Here is a 19,569-nt window from a genome sequence, read left to right on the forward strand (position 1 = left end):
CATGTTATTTATTTAGAAGTTTCAAGAGGGACTCGGCGAGTCTATTGCCAGACTCATCGAGTAGAGACGGGATCTTGAGCAGCGTATAGATCGGCGACTCGACGAGTCCATATTCGGGACTCGGCGAGTCCGCCTGCCAGGTAGAAACCCTAAATCCCCGGGTTTGCACCCTAGTTAAACCATCTTATGAGTCCCAAACTCGTCTCCTTCACCCTTAGAGCATCATTTAGCAAACCCTAACCATTCCCTTGAGTATTTGAGCATTACTTGTGTGAATCTTGAAGTTTTGAATAGAAAAAGGAGGCTAGATCCAAAGGAGTAGAAGAAGATCCAAGATCTTGCACCACTACAGAGCTAATTGAGGTAATAATCGGATTTCCTTCTGTTTCTATGATTGATTCTCCATTATAAGCACATTTAGTCCATTTTATCCATTTCTTAGCTTGTTTATAGTAGAGAGATCACATTGGGTTGATTAGCCTTCGGATCTAGCCATGTTTTAGTTCCAAAAACGTAGATCTAACACCTTTATGGAGCCATTTTTGCATGATAACCCTAGATCTACTCATTTAAGTGCCTTTTCAACCTTTAAATCCCTTTTCATGCGTATGTACACGTAAAGTTGGAAACTTTACGTGGTAAACAAGCCTTAGAAACTCAGATCCATAAATTGTATGCAGTGGTTTTGAGCAGAATCGAGTTTTTAGTAACTGCATGCATGCGACTCGGCAAGTCGTTCTTCGGACTCGAGGAGTCGAGCAGCGAGTCCCCGATCTTTCCCCTTTTGAGTGATTTCGAGTGGGGACCAGTGAGTAGTAGAATGGACTCAGTGAGTCGGAGGTTAGACTCAGTAATGGAGGGACTCGACGAGTTGTTCATACAACTCGGTGAGTCTAAGGCAATCTTCATAGATTTAAGAACAACTCGTCGAGTCGGATGCAGATAGCCTGAGTTCTAGAATCGAAAGGGAACTCGTCGAGTTTATGCCATACTCGTCGAGTAGCAGCGAATGGGGTTGAGAAGTGAGAGTAGGGACACGACGAGTTGGTGGCCCAACTCGGCGAGTCAGGTCAACTGTAAGTTGACTTTGACCAGGAGAGTTGACTTTAGCCAGGGGTAAAAGAGTCATTTTACCCCAATGCAGTTATTAGCATTTGATTGAGTGTATTTGTGGAATTATAGCCGGGGAGATACCGGAGCAGCAGCACATAGCTTACAGAGCCATACACTTAGCAGCCATATCACAAGGTGAGTTTCCTTCCAGTAGGGATGGGTCTAAGGCCACAATGCCAGCCCGTTTAGCTAGTAGTAGTTTCCGGACTACGGTCTGATGCAGATTTTAGTATGTTTGATGCCTTCGTGGCTCAGACGGGATTTATGTGTTATGTGTTCCGGGTTACAACCCGATGCAGTATGCAGTTTATGTGTTAATGCTAGTTGATATGTTTATGCTATGCTATGTTCAGTAGTTCCGGACTTCTGTCTGATGCAGTCAGTTCCGGACTTCGGTCCGATGCAGTTAGTTCCGGACTTCGGTCTGATGCAGTTAGTTCCGGATTTCGGTCCGATGCAGGAGGCAAGGCCTCAGTAGTTCCGGACTTCGGTCCGATGCAGAGGGCAAGGCCTTGGTTTGTTCCGGACTTCGGTCCGATGCAGTTTCTGGACTTCGGTCCGATGCAATGGGCAAGGCCCAGTATGTGTTTATATGTATTGTATGGTATGTGGTAGTTTCGGGGAGCTCGCTAAGCTTCGTGCTTATAGTTTCAGTTTTGGTTTCAGGTACTTCCGCAAGCAAAGGGAAGAGCTTGGGTTGATGGCATCGCACACACCACAGCTTCAGTTGTCCTGGGAGTTGTTTTTAGTTTTTCATAGATGTGATTTGATACAGTCTTGATACAGTTTACTCATAACACTTTGCTATTGTTTTTGAGATATTGACGTACGAGTTTCACCTTATGATATTATCATGGTGTTTTTTAGTAATTATTAAACAAAAAAATTTTGGGTCATATTTTGGGATGTTTCACTAAGCAAGGCACATAATATATTAAAATCACAGCGACATCACATAAAAACATAAAATAAGAAATCATAACCGTCACCACATCAGATGCAACGCGTGCCTCCTCGGCTGTCAGCTGAAATGCTCGACTCTGAACCACTGGAGCCTCCAACTTGGCCTTTCAGCCATCCACAACCCGTGCTGTCGTTGGAGTCGGCGTCACTGTTGCTGCTGTCAATCTAGGGCAATTGGCCTTTTTATGGCCCTTCTAATTGCAATGAAAGCAAATCAGGTAAGATATCTAAATCGTAGGAGTAAGTGCAATACAGTCTCTGCCAAAATGTCCACCCTTGTCGCACTTATAGCAGCCTGAACCTGGCCCAGTGCGACAAGCTCCCTCGTGTGACCGACCGCATTTCCCACAACATTCCCGCCCTGACTGGCCTTTTGGCCTACCATCGGATCCCTTGGGCTTCTTCCCCAAAGCCCCCATCGTCAGCCCCTCCACTGCCTTCCTCTTCTGGATGTTCTCCAGATCAATCTCCCTTTCCCTAGTCCTAGCAATCATGGAATCCAGGGTAGGGCAAGCTGAGAAACTGACATGCTCTCAGATGTCAGCTCGTAGCATGTTATGGTAGCGGGTCCTCTTCATATCCTCATCACCCGCATATTGAGGCACCAATAATGCCCTCTACCGGAACTTGGCGGTGATCTCCGCTACAGTCTCCGTAGTCTGTCTCATATCCAAGAACTCCCTGGCCAGCTGCTAAATCTCCACAGCTGGTGCAAATTCCGCCCAGAATCTAGTCACAAAGTCTAACCAGGTCATAGCCTCAACAGCCGAGGCTCCCAGAAAGTCACCAACCGACTCCCACCAATCTATGGCCTTGTCTCTCAAACACCCTGCAGTGAAACGGACCTTCGACCCTTCCGTGCAGAAGCTCTTCAGATGCGCAGAATCGATGTTTGCGATCCATCTCCTAGAAGCAATGGGGTCCTTCACCCCATGGAAATCTGGCACACCACTCCCTCTGAAGTCCTTAAAGGACAGTATGCGTGGCCCCGAATGAATGGTCGCCAAGTCACTCCTGAACGCCCAGAGGCGATCCTCCATCAGCTTAATGATCCCTTCCTTGATCGACCCGAAGATTACCGGCGTTGCATCAAGGATACCCCTCGTGATCTCGAACGCGATGAACTCACGTAACCCATCATCCACATGCTTGGATCCTGCGCCCGAGCCCGATCCCGACCCAGATCCTGAACCTCCTGCTCTTTGTCGCGTGACCACCATTCTAAAAATAAACATACGATTGTTAGGGTCACATATACCTTTTAGAGGTCTCACACACTTTCCAAGTTTCCAGGTTCCATCTAGGCCTTCCTTGATTCGAGTACGGGTTCTCTGCTTTCAGTAGTACGGGCCCATACTACCTTCCACATCTACCCGTACTTTTCTTCAAGGATTGCTTCGACTTCGCCAAGTCCCTTTTTCCGATACCCTTTCCACTGACCTCATCCTGGGCTTCCTTAGGGCAATCTCTGACCTACTCCCCGCCATCAGTTGCACTAGGAGTCCCCACCACCTCCCCTAACTAGCTTGCGGATACTGTTACATATCCGCTCCTTAGTTAGTTGGAGCTGGTTTGAACCCCCATAACACAAAGCAAGCAACATTCGTTCATTGAGTAACCAAACCAGGCATAACCTACACATGTCATCCTACTGCTGACTAAACAGTCCTAGCATACAGCTCATACAACATGCATATAAGGCATCCTCCCTAGACCCTTATCCCTAACTAGCATGCATTTCTTATAATTATATATCCGGCACACAAGGCATCCTCCTAGATCCTTAGTCCTATTCTAGCATGCAGTTTTTTGAATCAAAACCATATAACATAACATAGCAAGTATGGGTATCTTGGGGAAAACTTACTTGAGCCTGGCTGGTCGCATGCATCACACACTTCGTCTTTCTTAAAATCCTTCCATTTAGAATTTAGAAAACCATTTTCCTTGTAAAAATCTTTTAGTCCCTTAGTTTGAGTCCAGACACCCCTGAGGGTGTGTTCGAATCCCTCAAACCAGGGCTCTGATACCAACTTGTAACATCTCAAAATTCAAGCTCGAAAATTTCATTTTTGAATTAACAATTCCATAAACATTTTTACCAAAATATTGTCAAATAAACAACACGTCACAAAATCATATTGTTGTGTCCCAAACCATAACGTCAAAAGTAATGAAAATCATAGTACAGTCCCAAAAACTCCTTGCGGAAACCATGAGTGTGTGTGTGATGCGATGCTACACCGCCGACTCCTTCCTCTTCGACGAAGAGGCAACTGAAACCAAAACCAAAACTGTAAGCACAAAGCTTAGTGAGTTCCCCCATCATACCACATACTATACAATACCGTCGGTATCTTTCAACCGATAACCCTCATCGGTATCTTTCAACCGGTAACCTTCATCGGTATCTTTCAAACGATAACCATCATCGGTATCTTTCGATCGGTAATCAACATCAGTATCTTTCAACCGATATCCATCATCGGTATCTTTCAACCGGTAACTGGGGACTATTCCACCCCCTACCACTAGCATACAATCAGTAGTTATAAACATACAGTCAGACATTTCCGGGTACTGACCTACCCTTGGGTCCTAAGGACCACTATTAGGGAAACTAATACCTACTATACACATAACATATCATCCAGATAAATCTCATAACCAACAGATAACCAGACCAAGATAATTATCACAAAGACCATTATCTTCTAAATACCCCTTTTTGGTGGGCCGACATTGTGGCCTTAGATCCACCCCTACTGGAAGGTAACTCACCTCAATGTCGTGCAGTGTTTGAATTATCCTCGGCGCACAAGTCGACTCCCTTCGACTCCTCAATCCCTACACGACAACCTTCAAGTCAACACAAGTCCAGTCAAAGTCAACTTCAAGTTAACCTGACTCGTCGAGTGCCGACAACTCGCCGAGTCCCTCACCCTTTACTCGTCCTCATCCATGACCCGACTCGTCGAGTTGGGCCGTCAACTCGACGAGTTCCTCTCTCATATGAACATCGCATGAAACTCATCCGACTCGCCGATTTGATGAACAACTCGTTGAGTCCACCTTAATCTGATGAACAAGTCCTGTCCTCGACTCGCCGAGTTGATGAACAACTCGTCGAGTTCATCTCCAATCTTAAGGAGATTGCCTTAGACTCGCCGAGTCTGTTCTTGCACTCGTCGAGTCCCATGAACTCCAGGTCTAAAATCATGTTCAATGCATTGGGTAACTCTTTCTGTCCGCTTACAACCCTTCTAACACTCAACTGGGTTCCTTTGACCCTCAACATATATGGGGCTCAAAGCCTCGGACTCGTCGAGTCCAAGAACGGACTCGCCGAGTCGGTCACGTCCACACTCTAAATCCTCGATTTCTGATGTACAACCTTTGATCAAAAGATAGATCCAAGCTTCTCCAATCGATCTAGCACGTAAAGTTACAAACTTTACGTGCTTGCATGGGACTTTGAGCTCAAAAATACATAACACAAGCTCCTATGGTGCATGGGACCTTTCATGGGTGCAAAAGCCACCCAAATCTGCCTAGTGACTCCTTTAATGATGTGATTCCGAAGCTTTAACCCCCAACCATGTTTACAAACATGGTTGGCCACCAAAAATGGCTTATAAAAGCCCTAAATCTCCCTAAAGAGGGATCTAACAAATGAATGAGCAAGGTTACAACTTTTTACCTTCAATGAGCTGTAGAAGGTGCACAAACTCAGGTTCCCTTGGTCTCTACTTGCTTCCTCAAGCTTTTCTCCTTCCTCCTTAAGACCACAAGCACCAAAATCCACCAACAAGGCTTAGATTGCTTCAATAACATCTAGGGTTTCAATGAGGGGTGTTTTGGGAGCATAAGGGACGTTGTGGTCGACATAACATTGCTTAAATAGGGTGCAAACCCTCGGATTAGGGTTTTGTCTAGACATCGTCTACTCGTCGAGTCCATCGCTTAAATCCCACGTCCCATCACACTTCTACTCGACGAGTTGGTCCTTCAACTCGCGGAGTCCAATGCCAAAAATGCATAATACTTAGATAAAAATAAAAAGAAATGCATACCAAGAACCAGGTGCTACACATGGGGAAGGGCCCAACGTGACTGTACCACATCTGTATTGACGTTGATTTTATAATTTCGACTTCCATTGTTTTTGTGATAGTTTTAATACAGTTTTATGATATGTTTTTGAGATGATAAAACTATTTGGTACCTCAGTCTTTTATGAAAAAATGGTTTTAGATATTTTACTTATGTCTTTTTAAAAGAAAATTTTCGTTTGAAATTTGGAAGATTACAACTTGGTATCAGAGTCTTAGTTTGAGGGTTTTGGAAAACCATTATGTGAGTCTAAACTCAAAATGAGATTTAAAAGATCTTATAAACCTTTTTGAAAAGTAATTTTTTATAAATTTTTTGAAAGAAGTTGGTTGGGTAGAGAATGTGGAGTCGTTCTCATTGCATGTTCTTGTCTGATTCTTGCTTTGAGTCTGTGAACATTGTTCTCCAATATAACTTACATTTATAAAAAAAGAAATATGTGATACATGCAGTTAGTCGATGCTAAAAAGAAAGTAATTCCCAATATATCCATATTTATTATATATGATGGCATATCAATTATTAGAAATGTATGCTAGAATGTAGGATAAGGATATGCTCAATAATTTCATGTTAGAATTGTCTGAATAGTAGGGATGCCTTGGTGCCTTATGTGTTGCTTGCTTTATGATACTCGAAGTCCATGCTAATATTGATATGGTGTTAAGTGTATGCTAAAAGGTTGTATGAAATTAGGATTAGATAGACTTAGAATTCTACCTTATTGCATGTTCTTGTTTGATTAGGGCCTTAGGTTGTGGAATTTATTTGAATGTTTATCTCATTCTTGATTACGTACAACTATGTAATCATAAGATGACCTGTTGATATTACCGACATTAGCAAAAACGTATTCCATGATGAGGACCGTATGGAATCCTAATGTATAACGTCTGCATTTTTGGGCTAGACGTTTAAGGTATAATAATAATAATTATATATTTTATTGAACAATTAAAATCGTTGATTAGAGTAATTGTTCTTCATATGTTTTGTGAGACATAAATATTTATCGTATACATGTTAAGTGGACAAATATTAGGATTATATAATATTTGTAGAAAACCTTAATATAAAATTTATCGTTGAAGCGATAAAATATATTTAGGATAAATAATCTTAGTGAAAGTTGTAATAGTCGTAATCATGAGCGTGTGGATATAACGAACACTTAAATATGACTTCGTATGAGGAAGTTATGAATTATCTAAGTTTCGTGTTCAAACTGATACGACTACCTGTGTCATAAAAAGTGAATTGAAAATAGGTTGCTAATTAGCCTAAGTGGTCTAAACGAAAATTACAGTAATCATAATTAGGAAAACATTCATATAAAGAACGCTTAAATCTGACTTCTTATAAGGAAGTTATGATTTTTCGAAGTTTCGAGTGCGACACAAAAATAGAAATAAAAATTAGTTGATTGTTAGCCAAAATAATCTAAATAAATGTTGTAGTATTCTTCAATATGAATTTGACAATATAAAGTGTAACATCCCGTTTCGGAAAAAACCTTAAATCCGAGAATATATTTTAAATATTATTTTATTCCGATAAATGAAATTTAAATAAAGGGTTTGGTGAGGAATGGTACTTTCGGGGTTTGTTGTATAAAGAATATTTGAGCACGCGGCTAAGGATAAAACATTTGGACTTATTTTGTAGTTATTGGGCTTAAATTGAAAGGATTTTGGTAGCTAAGGGCTGAATGGTAATTTATGGATCAATTTTGAAAAAATTTGGAAAGGATGGACCAAAAGCATGTTTTGGCTTAATAGTTTGAAAATGGACGGGATAAACCCGTCACCTCCTCTTATTCAAACCCTAACCCTACTTCACTTCTTCAGTCACCACCTTATCACCTCTCATCCTCTAGCCGCCGCCGTTCCATTGTTGAAGCCGGAAGCCACTGCTGCACTGCTGCTAACGAAAAAAAATAAAAAAAAATACGAAAAATATAAAAAACGAAAAATATATAAAAAACAAGTTTAGTTTTAACTAAAAGGTAAAAAATAAAAACGTTAAAAAACATAAAACCGAGTTTTGAACATATAGTGTAATTTTTTGCAAGCTATAGAGACCAAATTTGAACTTTTATGACTGATTTTGCAAAAAAAAAAAATTAACAAAGTTAACCATAAAAATCGTTAAAAAGGCTAGAGTGATAACTGTATGTCCCATTTGTAGCCAGAGTAAAAAAAATTAATAACTTTTCTCAATTACACGTAAAAATATTATGGCTTTTATGGTATTTTCCTTAACAACGTCATTGATATATTTATAAAACATATATTTATAAAGATTTCAAATATATTGTTGTATTACGAATAGGGTGCGAATATTCATCTGTTTATATATAAGACAAAGGTTGGATAAGTCAAAGGTGGTAGGAGTTATGTACTTATGAAAAGAATTAAATATATATAAAATAAATGGTTAATGTCATAAAAACCTTCAAGTTTAAAGGATTTTGTCGGTTTTGCCCAAAATTGAATTTTATGTCCGATTTTACCCTAACATTTTCCAAAAAGTGTTCGGTTTTACCTTTTTACCGGTAATAATAGGTTTTTCAGGTTATCATTATATTAAATTTGCAAAAATGCCCTTAAGTTTACCCTTTTTTTTGCATTTTTACCCTCAAGTTTATAATTTTTTTTTACACTTTTACCCTAAGTATTTTTTTCATAATATAGGTATTCATGTAGAAAAATCGTATTTATATATGAAAAAATGTTTAATTAAATATTGTATTTATATTTTTGTAATGTTATATATATATATATATATATATATATATATATATATATATATATATATATGTTTGTTTGTGTGTGTGTGTTTGCAAGGTTATACCATTTAAAAAGATATATATATATATATATATATATATATATATATATATATATATACATTATTATATATAAATATGTATCTATACTTCTAAAAATATATTTATACTTAAAAATAAAAAAACATATATCAAAATACATAGTTACACTTCTTAGATTATATGTATATACTTATATAAACATGTTTATGATTCAACAAGTTTTTTTATTGACATGTATATTTTTAAATGCATAAAAATATGTACTTGTAGTTCTAAAAACGTTTTAATTTGCATTTTTTTACATCTTAAATGGTTTATCCAAGAAAAAAGCCATACATACACACACACACACACACACATATATATATATATATATATATATATATATATATATATATATATATATATATATATATATATATATATGAAGAAATAACATTAAAAAATGTAAATACAATACTTAATTAATAAATATAAATTTTCTACATGAATACATATAATATGAAAAAAAATGCAAAAGGTAAAAGTGTAAAAAAAAAAATATAAACTTAAGGGTAAAAACGTAAAAAACCATCAACTTAAGGGTTTTTTTGCGAAGCTAATTTAATGGTAACCTGTTATCACCGGTAAAAGGGTAAAATCGAATATTTTTTGGAAAATGTTAGGGTAAAAACGGACATAAAATTCAACTTTGGTCAAAACCGACAAAACCCTAAAAACTTGAGGGTTTTTATGACATTAGCCCTAGAATAAATTAGTCATTTTGGTTTACCAAAAAATGCACTTTGAGTACATTTTTTTTTTGTTTTTTTTTTTTTGGGTATGATTAGTCCAAAATTGAAAATATTATCCAATTTTGATTACTCTAAAATTTAAATGCATTTGAAAATACTATTTTGCTCTCCTGTTTTTTTTTTCTATCTTCTTTTACTCACTTAAATATTTATATAATTAAAAAAAAACTCCTAATAATCTCTCTTTTAATATTCCAGCGCCTTCTCTCTTCTCTTTACTACCGCAGCTCCACTGCCGCCGGTGATGGAGTGTTGACGGAATCATCCCAACTATGACATCCCTTTCTCCTAGGTCAATCAAAATAAAAAATAATCTGTTAATATAATAATATAAAATTTACAATTGTCAGTCACGATCCCAAAATTTGTATTTGTGTGCTTATAAAAATCCTCTTTAAACAGTGGAAATATACACGAAAACCCAGAGAGAGAAGAAAGAAATGGAGAGAGTTTGTGTAACAGGAGCAGCAGGTTATATCGCGTCATGGGTTGTCAAGCTTTTGCTCTCCGAAGGTTACATCGTCCATGGCACTGTAAGAGATCCAGGTAAGATTTTTCATTCAAATTCCTTCTTTCTACTATGTATTTACTTTGATTTTGGTTTTAATCAAACTTGTAATTACTTGATTGTTTCCCTTTCTGCTGAAAACGGATGAATATTGTTTATGATACCTTAGGCGTTCGATGTTCATTTACTAGCTATTTCCTACTTTCCGATCGAAATTTTTTCACCAACCGACCTTTATTCATCCTCATTCATCGTCTATTCGCTGGAATCCTCTTGTTCCTAGTTAGGGTTGTTGTTTATGTTGAAAAATTAGGCGTTAAGTGCTTGGGATCTGTCTTCGATCGCCTGCAGATTATGCTAAAATTTGGTGATCGAGTGAAAAATTAGGCCAAGAAAGATTTGCCTTGATATTGATTTGAATTATTTTAAATTATAGTGCTCGTGTTGAACAGGATGAACCATACTCCATACAATAATTTTTAATTTAAATTATAGTGCTCGTGAATTTTGTTAACAGATTAAAAAAGAAACATGTCAAGCATTTCACAAATGTGGAGTTATGCCTATGGAAGTATGGAGTTATTTTAATATATTTTGATAAAAGTAGGCCCACAATGAGCTGCTTCTATGGACTTTTGTTTAATTAATTTACGGGAGAATAATGATATCCACATTTTTCATTTTTGTAGGTGCCTCTTTTTAGCACAAAGGATTTCTTTAAATAAACCTAACAATTTTCATTTTTATTTTTAAGGATGAGCATGCTTTTTTTAGGCTCACTTTGATTTTCTTACATACGGAAACTAGTGGCTATCAATTATATGATTGAATTTGAATGAAGCTCAAATTGTAAAATTTTGGGCTTCATTTTCTATGAAAAAATTGGTCCCTTGATATGTTTGGAACACTAGGTGAAAATGCTGATGACTAATAAAAAAATAATGTTTGGTAAAAATCAGCAGATAAACTAGACATGAAATATAAAACACCATAAAATTATATGTGAAAAATAATTCAATATTACGAGACAAATACATAATAACTTGATAGATTTTGAAATACGACATTGAATGGAACAAAATATTATGATTATTAGATCAATAAAAATACAGTAATATTCTTACGTAAGGCACTAATTCTTCATACTTATGAAAAATCCTAGATTAAAATTCAATGAAATGGTAATTTGAAAACATGAAAATTTATGACAATTACTTCTACATGAACGATTATACATTTGTACATTAAGAGGGTATTTGGGAGTGCTTATCAATAATGATAAACATTTTTTTAACTTATTAGCTTATTAACTTATAGCAGGATCAAAACATAATTTTTAATAAGTTTCTATCTAAACACTCGTTTTAGCTTATACATGCATAAAATTAGTAATAAGTTAAAAAGCTTCTTAAATAACCTTAGCTAAAGACCCTCTAAATAAGATGAAAATATGCAAGTTTTTCAAGTATAATGTTTCTTCACGACTTATAGAAATAGAAATTTTAAAATTAGTATCAAATACAGGCATCATTAACTCTAAAGAAACCAACTACTACCCAAACACTTTAAAAAGCAAGCAAAATTATAAATCGTCAAATTTCATTTTTTTTTCCCAAGTGTAAATTCAAATATCATCTCATTTAGTCTACACTTATTACACGGGCGGCTGGTGGAACATGACTATACAAACATAGTGACATCAAGTTGACCTCTTTATTTTGTTTACAACCAAATATGTTATATAAACACTTTGGACCTAAGTTGAGCCATTTAAATTTTAAAATGTAAATAAAAAAAAATCAGATCTAACTAACAAATTACGAAAAAAAAAAGTTGTTCAAAGTTTTTTGTTTTTGAAAGAGATTTAGTTGTTCAAAGTTAAGACAAGTACAACTACAAATACAAATCAACCGTTTAAGGGGAAGAAACTTTTTATAGTTAATAAACAGTATACTAAGAAGAATTTTAGAAATACTCCATAAGCTCGTTTAAGTATTATTATGAGTAGCCTAAATACTTAGATGATATGTTGCATTATCAAACATTTAAAACCTAAAAAATCTCGAAAAATAAACTAGTTGCAGCATGTTAAACCTATTGTGTGTGTGTTTATGTTATGTACACTTAACCTCTTTATTCAATAATGTTCCATTTTACTCTACATTATATTTAACCTTTCAAGCTTTATTAGTTTTTTGAATAATTTTTTTTCTTCATTTTAATCTCCATTATTAAATATTCATATTGGTAATTGTCATGGTATTTCAATCAGTTTTTATTTATAACTATATACATAATAATTTTATCGACACTTTTACTTGGAAAAAAAGCCTTGGCATATTACATCTACTTAACTACCTGCATGTTGAAGTATATTAATTATATTTAATATTATATTAAAAGAAATTTTTAATTTTATAAATATTACACGTGCTAAAAAGATACTAACAAATTAGATTAGGGGACTTTATAAAATATTTCATAAAGATGAGGGTAAATTAGTAAATTTTTAAAAAGAAATTATAAGTGGGCAATGATTGGAGAACATTTAAGTTAATAACTTTTTATTTGATATAGTTAGTACTGGAAATGTGATGTGAACAAAGCAAACAAAAAACAAAAACTTTATACATGAAGTTGATAATCGGAGGTTCTCTAAGTTAACACTTTTACATCCATTTTTAATTTTTTTTTCCATCTTGTACAATCCATTTTATTATAGTTGATCATGTTTATTTAGATTATGTAATACCACAAAATCACTTTTAAAAGGTGCATTCAAATTTTGCTATGGATAAAAGTGGTAAATTAACTCAACATTTACATAAATTTTAACAACAAGTCAACCTGGTACAAACTGTACAATTGTATAAACTAAAATTAAAACGTGTGAGATATGTTCAAAGTTGCATAAACTATATTCAAGTTAATAACTTTAAAAATGTTTATTAAAACATTTGGCTCAATATATTACTCATGAACTTTTAAGAATATATAATCATGAGTTGATGGGATGATTTAAGCCAACATTTTTTTAACGTAACTGAGGTCCATGTTTCAATTTGGGGGCGCAAACCCACACGAAACATTTGATTTTAGAATATTAAACTTTACACAACCTATAATTGTATTTTTAAAATTTTCTTAAAAAGCAACTTATTTTTTTCAGGTAATGAGGAAAAAAATGGTCATTTGAAGAAACTTGAGAATGCTGGAGAGAGGTTGCATCTCTTCAAGGCAGATCTGTTTGATTATGAAGGCCTTTGTGCTGCATTTGCTGGTTGCACTGGGGTTCTTCATATCGCATCTCCTGTTCCTGGTACACTTAAGTTTGATGATCCTCAGGTAACCTTTTTAAGTGTGAAAATGAATCAACTTGGGTTGTGTGCCATAGGTTATGGTAAAATAATTTTTTTTAGCTAAAAAGGAATGAGGCAAACAGGTTAAATATCAACAGCAAATAACGTACTTAGATGTGTATACATATATATATCAAATGGCGTTACATTTTCATTTAAATTCAAGTTGCACTTTAAATAGTGTATTGACACTAATGATGTAAAAGAGAAAACACGAGGAGCAATGTATTTCTTTCGTACCAATATAAATGCAATAGTTAACATATTTAACAAGTGACACATGGAGGTCTATTGTAGACCAAATTAAATTCTAGTTTTGTTGCGGGGCAAAATGTTAAGTTTAAAACAAAAGATTTACGAGTAAAAGGCCTTTGATCTAGCGGTATAAGAAGTGTTGGAAATGTGTCCTTCCCCAAGAGGTTGAGGGTTGAGTACTATGGTGGACAAAAGGTGTAAATTTAGGAGTACCATTAAATGGGTGTGTGTGAGTTAGTCGTTTTGAAAAAGAAAAAAAAAAAAAACCCGAAAGGTTTACCTAAAACTAAATATCACGTTACTGATACTATAGACAACCAAAACAATTGTTGTATTTATTTTATGATTAAAGAAGTATATAATCCTTTGTTTAGTATTCACTAACATATACTTTGTTTGACAAATATAACTATTACAATAACATTTTTCATGACTTAAAGTATTGTCGTCGTAAGTTCAACGAATGATATAGATACACTTTTATCAGTGTGGGGAGCTTTTAAAAAGAGAATTCACATCATTTTGCACCAAAACTATTTCTTGACTTATAATTGTGACCTACATCTAAATATTTGAGAAAGAAAGTGATGGCACATTAAGAATTCAGAGTGGGCAATTTTATAAAAGTTAGGACTTAATGGTTTCCCCAAACATTCTTTTTCAAGTCATGTTCATATTAAGTTTGTTAACTAAAATCTTAAATACACTTGTATAATAACAAAATTGGTAGGACCTTATAATTATTCTTGTATCATTACAGACAGAAATCCTCGATCCAGCTATAAAAGGAACACGAAACGTATTGAATGCATGTTTGGAGGTTAAAGTAAAAAAGGTCGTGGTTGTGTCCTCGATGGTTAGTGCTATGTTAAATCCTGAATGGCCACAAGGCCTTGAAATGGATGAAAGTTGTTGGGCAGATGTAGAATATTGCAAAACTAACGAGGTACCTATTTAATTAAACCTATTATTTATTATGTTAATAATATATTTGACATTTTTTACTATTGATTTTAGAGATGGTATGCTTTATCCAAGACTCTAGCCGAACGTGAGGCTTTGGAGTATGCCAAAAAGGTTGGATTGAACGTTGTGACTATTTGTCCATCGGGTACTATTGGGCCAATGTTACAATCAACAATAAACGCTAGTAGTTTGCTTCTCTTGAGCTACATAAAAGGCAAGTGCTTTTGTTTGTTAACAGTTAGCATGTCGTTTTGGCTTTCGAACTCATAATACTTTAAAAATAAAATAAACCAATTTCGAAGTGAAAGTTGTAATGGATGCAAATGTCGTAGAAGAGATGGAGTGTGAAAAACATTAACTTTTGCTTCTAAAGTGAAAATCATAGAAAGAAGTATTAAAGTCCAATAAACTGGTTTTAGAGTTCATAAAATCGGTTAAACTAAAAATTAAAATTTTTATGACATATAATTTTAACAGATGTTTTGTGATGAAACTAAACATTATGAGTTATATGACATAATTCAACAATATAGATGTCATGATTTTGTTCATTATCTCTTTGAAGATCTCGATGGAAGAAGTGATGGAACAAAAAAGACGGATGATGCAGAACGGGCTGTTGTAGATGTACGTGATTTGGCCAACGCAATTGTCTTGTTGTATGAAAAACAAGAATCCGAGGGGAGGTATATATGCTCTTCATACTCTCTTATGACAAGGGAGTTTGTTGCAAAGGTGCAAAACATATTTCCTGACTATGATTATCCCAAAAAGTAAGTTTTTTTTTTTTAGCATTTTATGGTTTTAAATATACCATATCATTTATATGTAAATATCTTGGGTGTAACTCCTATTATGACTATGTGGGGTCCATCGATGCTTGAATTTTCTACAAAAAAAATATTTTTCTAACAACCCCCGAGTCAGCCTACACTTCCATGTCCCAAAAAAAAAAAGCTAAATCCATATTTTCACTTTGAAAATTTGTTTATTTAACTAGCACAAGAGTCATAAGCCAAATTCATATTTTCACAACAGCGTGAAAGGTGAGTAGCATAAGAGTCATTGCCCCAAATTAGGCACATTACATGTATGAATTTCTTCAAATATAATTTACCTTTTCTTTTATATGTTTTTGAGGTCCTCATCTCAGGATCATTGTGGTGATAAATTTTGCTTGTGGAGTTACAGTTTTACAGAACCAAACAATGCTGAACGTGCGATATTCAACACGAAGAAGTTGTTAAATTTGGGATGGAATTACAGGCCATTGGAGGAAACCATTATAGACTCGATCAAGAATTATGAAGAAGCCGGTTTATTGAATACAGATGGCATAGCCCTTAATATAAAGTTCTGAATCTTCTCAAATCTTTATGTTCGAATTCACAGTTTTATAGCGTGCCTAAAAAAATAAATGAAACAATATCGTTATTTTATGTATAATAACCAAATAACCTTTTGAATCCTAAACCATAGGGTGGATGAGCATGGGACAATTTTTTTTTTTTTTTTTAAAATATTGTAGACTTCTTCTAGATTATAGAGAAAGGTTAGTATATGACTTCTAAAGTCTTAATAGGATCCATGTGAAAATAATTCTATTTTTGTTTACTGTTTCTACGACTTTCTCCCCAATTTGAATCATTCCTATAAATTGTGAAATTCAAAGCTTAATCATTTGTATTTATTTTTAAATGTCCAAAGTGGAGACTTGAGTAGTTTCTTAACTAGAAGTGAATTAAGTGAAGTAGCTACAAACATACATTTCCATTGACGATCTAGTCTTATTCAATAATTACCATATTGTACAAGAAACACAACACAATTGAAAATTATATTGTAATTTGTAGTTAACAAAGTCACCAGCAATAAACATGAACTAGTGGGGATGCCCTTGATTACACGGACCGAAATTGTAAATAATGAAAATTATAAACTATCGGAACTGAAATTATAATTTCTGAAAGTGAAAACTACACAGACCAAATCTATAGGGACTAAAACTATAACAATTTTCAATTTACAACTATAGGGACCAACCGACCAAAACTCTAATTAATGCAAATAATAAACTGTAAGGAGGTAAATGTAATTATTGAAAAGGATAACCACAGTGACTAAATCTGTACTTATTGAAATTTAAATGTAATTATTAAAAACCGGTTCCGGTTTTTAGATCCAGTTTACCCGGATCCGATGGACCCAAACCCGAATTACCCGGAACCTGGATAAATCCAATTTTTAAACCCGGAACCCGAACCGGTTTTATATATTCCGATTCTAACGGTTCCGGTTCCAGTCCGGTTTTCCGATTCTAAATCTCATCCCTACTTCTATCGGCAGGTAGAGATGCACACGAAAACCGGATTCGGGTATAAGATCCGATCCGATCCGGAAAACCGGTTTTGACAAAACCGGATCAGATTAAACCGGCGACTAGATTCAAACCGATTTGGCACTTCAGATGTAGCTTCGGATTGGACCCCGGATCAAAAACCGGATTCGATTCAAACCAGATCCAAAACAGGTTTCAAACCGGAGTTTTTTTTACCGCTAAAAAACGGGAATTTCAAGTTTTTTTTTTTTTTTTAAATTTTTTAAATTTTTAATTTTTTTTTGGTATCCATTGGAACCCAAAAAAACCGGCTAGTTTGCCTTTTCTTGACTTTTTGGCCCTTCTAAACATATATAAATACTTGCCATTTGCTACATTTCCATTTTACACAAATTTATACTACTTTATACTTCTACTTTCATAATCCTCCAAAAAAATGAGCTCGAGAAATTCTACCGTGGGTCAAGGTTCGGATGCAACGGTGGTTAAAATCTTACAAACCACTTGGAGTAAAGATGTGTAGGGACATTATGATTTGCGTTTGTTGTCGAACGGGAAGGAAAAAGCAAGGTACAAGCAATGCGGGATTTTTTGGGAAAAGATGACAGTACTACGTTGAGGAGTCATACAATAAACACGTGTATGGTTGTAAAAGGTCAAGGCGATCCGGATCAACCAAATATTACTCCCGACGGGTCGATCTTTATTTACAACAATGATGACATTCATGAAAGCTTTTGCAAGTTCGTGATTCAAGAGAGTTTGCCTTTCAACTACTTTGACAAACCACGATTAACAAGGATTTTGCGGGAAAAAATGCAACCACAATATCGGCAAGTAAGTCACACCTCTCTTAGACGTGATGCTTTTAAGTATTGGGATATAGCCAAAAAAGATATGCAATTGAGATTTTTAAATATCAAAACCATTGGTTCTTTAACTTGTGATGTTTGGTCCTTCACCGGAAGTTGTCCCAAAAGTTATCTTGTCGTCACAGTACATTGGGTAGGTCCCTCTACTTGGGTAATGAACAAACGAGTTATTGCTTTTGAAAGTTAATGTGGGAGAAATTATGCATCGAATGAAAGTTAATGTGGGAGAAATTATGCATCAAATGTTGGTTATTTTCATCACCAAAATATAAAACGCGGAAGCATAATTTTGGATCTTTAATCTCAAATTTGATTAAAAAAAAAACTTAAACATGAAAGAATGATTACATACCTGATTTCATTATGATCTTTGGATGTGAAGAACTAGGATTGAATTTTTTCAGTTGATCTCAAGAGTTCTCTCTAAAATACCTCAACAAACCTTAAATGAATTTACATGTGTATTTTCGTGTGGGTTGATTTGATCATCATCACATATATTTTTAGATGGATATAAACCCTAATGTGAGAGATGAAAGGGATCTTGAGGATCTTGAGTCAAACCGGGAACTCAACCCACAAGGTAAGTTAATATTCTATAAATTGGTCCATCAACAATTTATATTCTTACCATAATAGTTGGATTTAGTAATATATCGTACATATTTATGAAGTGGTCCCATAATTATCCAACAATCTCCCACTGGACCATGAATATATAAATGTACGTATGACTGTATATGTGTTTTAATGACTGTATATGTGTTTTAATGAATGTTTTAATGAATGTTATTATAACATTGGTACCCTTCGTTACAATTTACGTAACTAAACCTATCAATGGTCACATATACATATATAACTAATGACATAGATTAAACATGATGTGTGGTTTTAAAATCTAAATAGATTTCCAATGAGTTCCTCTTTAGATTGAAGTGAGTTTAAACTTCAAATAAGTGCAACTAATAATGGAGTTAATTGAATTCTTAATTCTATATAGAAAAACATAATTGTTCTTAAACAAAATATAAAGCACCATAAAACTCCCACTAAACCAAATATCACACCAACGTGTGTAGTATGCTCATGAAAGACCTAGGGAGGTAATCTCTTTATGAGCGGATCCGCTTTCATGGAGTTTGTTCATATGTGCTATGTATATTTCCATTTTGCACTATTGTGTTAATAGAAGGAAACTTGATGTCAATATGCTTTGACTTAATAAAAATTCTGTTGTTGGAATATAATATTGCTGACTTATTATCACAACTTTAGTGGTCTTTCAATACCAATAATGTGTAGCCTCGTGACAAATTTCCGCACCATATTCCATGCTACAAATTATGATGCCATTATGGAAGAAGGTACCGAAGTCTATTCCATGAAATGTCTTATCATGCAAAAATTTAAAAGTATCTCGATATGGATCAATAACTATTTTGGCATCTAATAAAA

The 19,569-nt window shown here is 34.8% G+C and overlaps 1 protein-coding gene across 1 annotated transcript; it reads left to right on the top strand.

The window, feature by feature from the left end:
• Positions 1-9,985: 9,985 nt before the first annotated feature.
• LOC145030642 (cinnamoyl-CoA reductase 1-like) lies at positions 9,986-16,539 on the top strand. Its single transcript, XM_078979025.1, has 7 exons — positions 9,986-10,105; positions 10,216-10,359; positions 13,491-13,666; positions 14,696-14,881; positions 14,953-15,115; positions 15,467-15,674; positions 16,093-16,539. The coding sequence occupies exons 2-7, from the start codon at positions 10,254-10,256 to the stop codon at positions 16,259-16,261; spliced, it is 1,008 nt and encodes a 335-aa protein (XP_078835151.1). The 5' UTR covers positions 9,986-10,105; positions 10,216-10,253; the 3' UTR covers positions 16,262-16,539.
• The last annotated feature ends 3,030 nt before the right edge of the window (positions 16,540-19,569 follow it).

Source organism: Lactuca saligna, chromosome 2 (genome assembly GCF_052625555.1).
Source record: "Lactuca saligna cultivar CGN05327 chromosome 2, ASM5262555v1, whole genome shotgun sequence".
NCBI classification, from domain to species: Eukaryota; Viridiplantae; Streptophyta; class Magnoliopsida; order Asterales; family Asteraceae; genus Lactuca; species Lactuca saligna.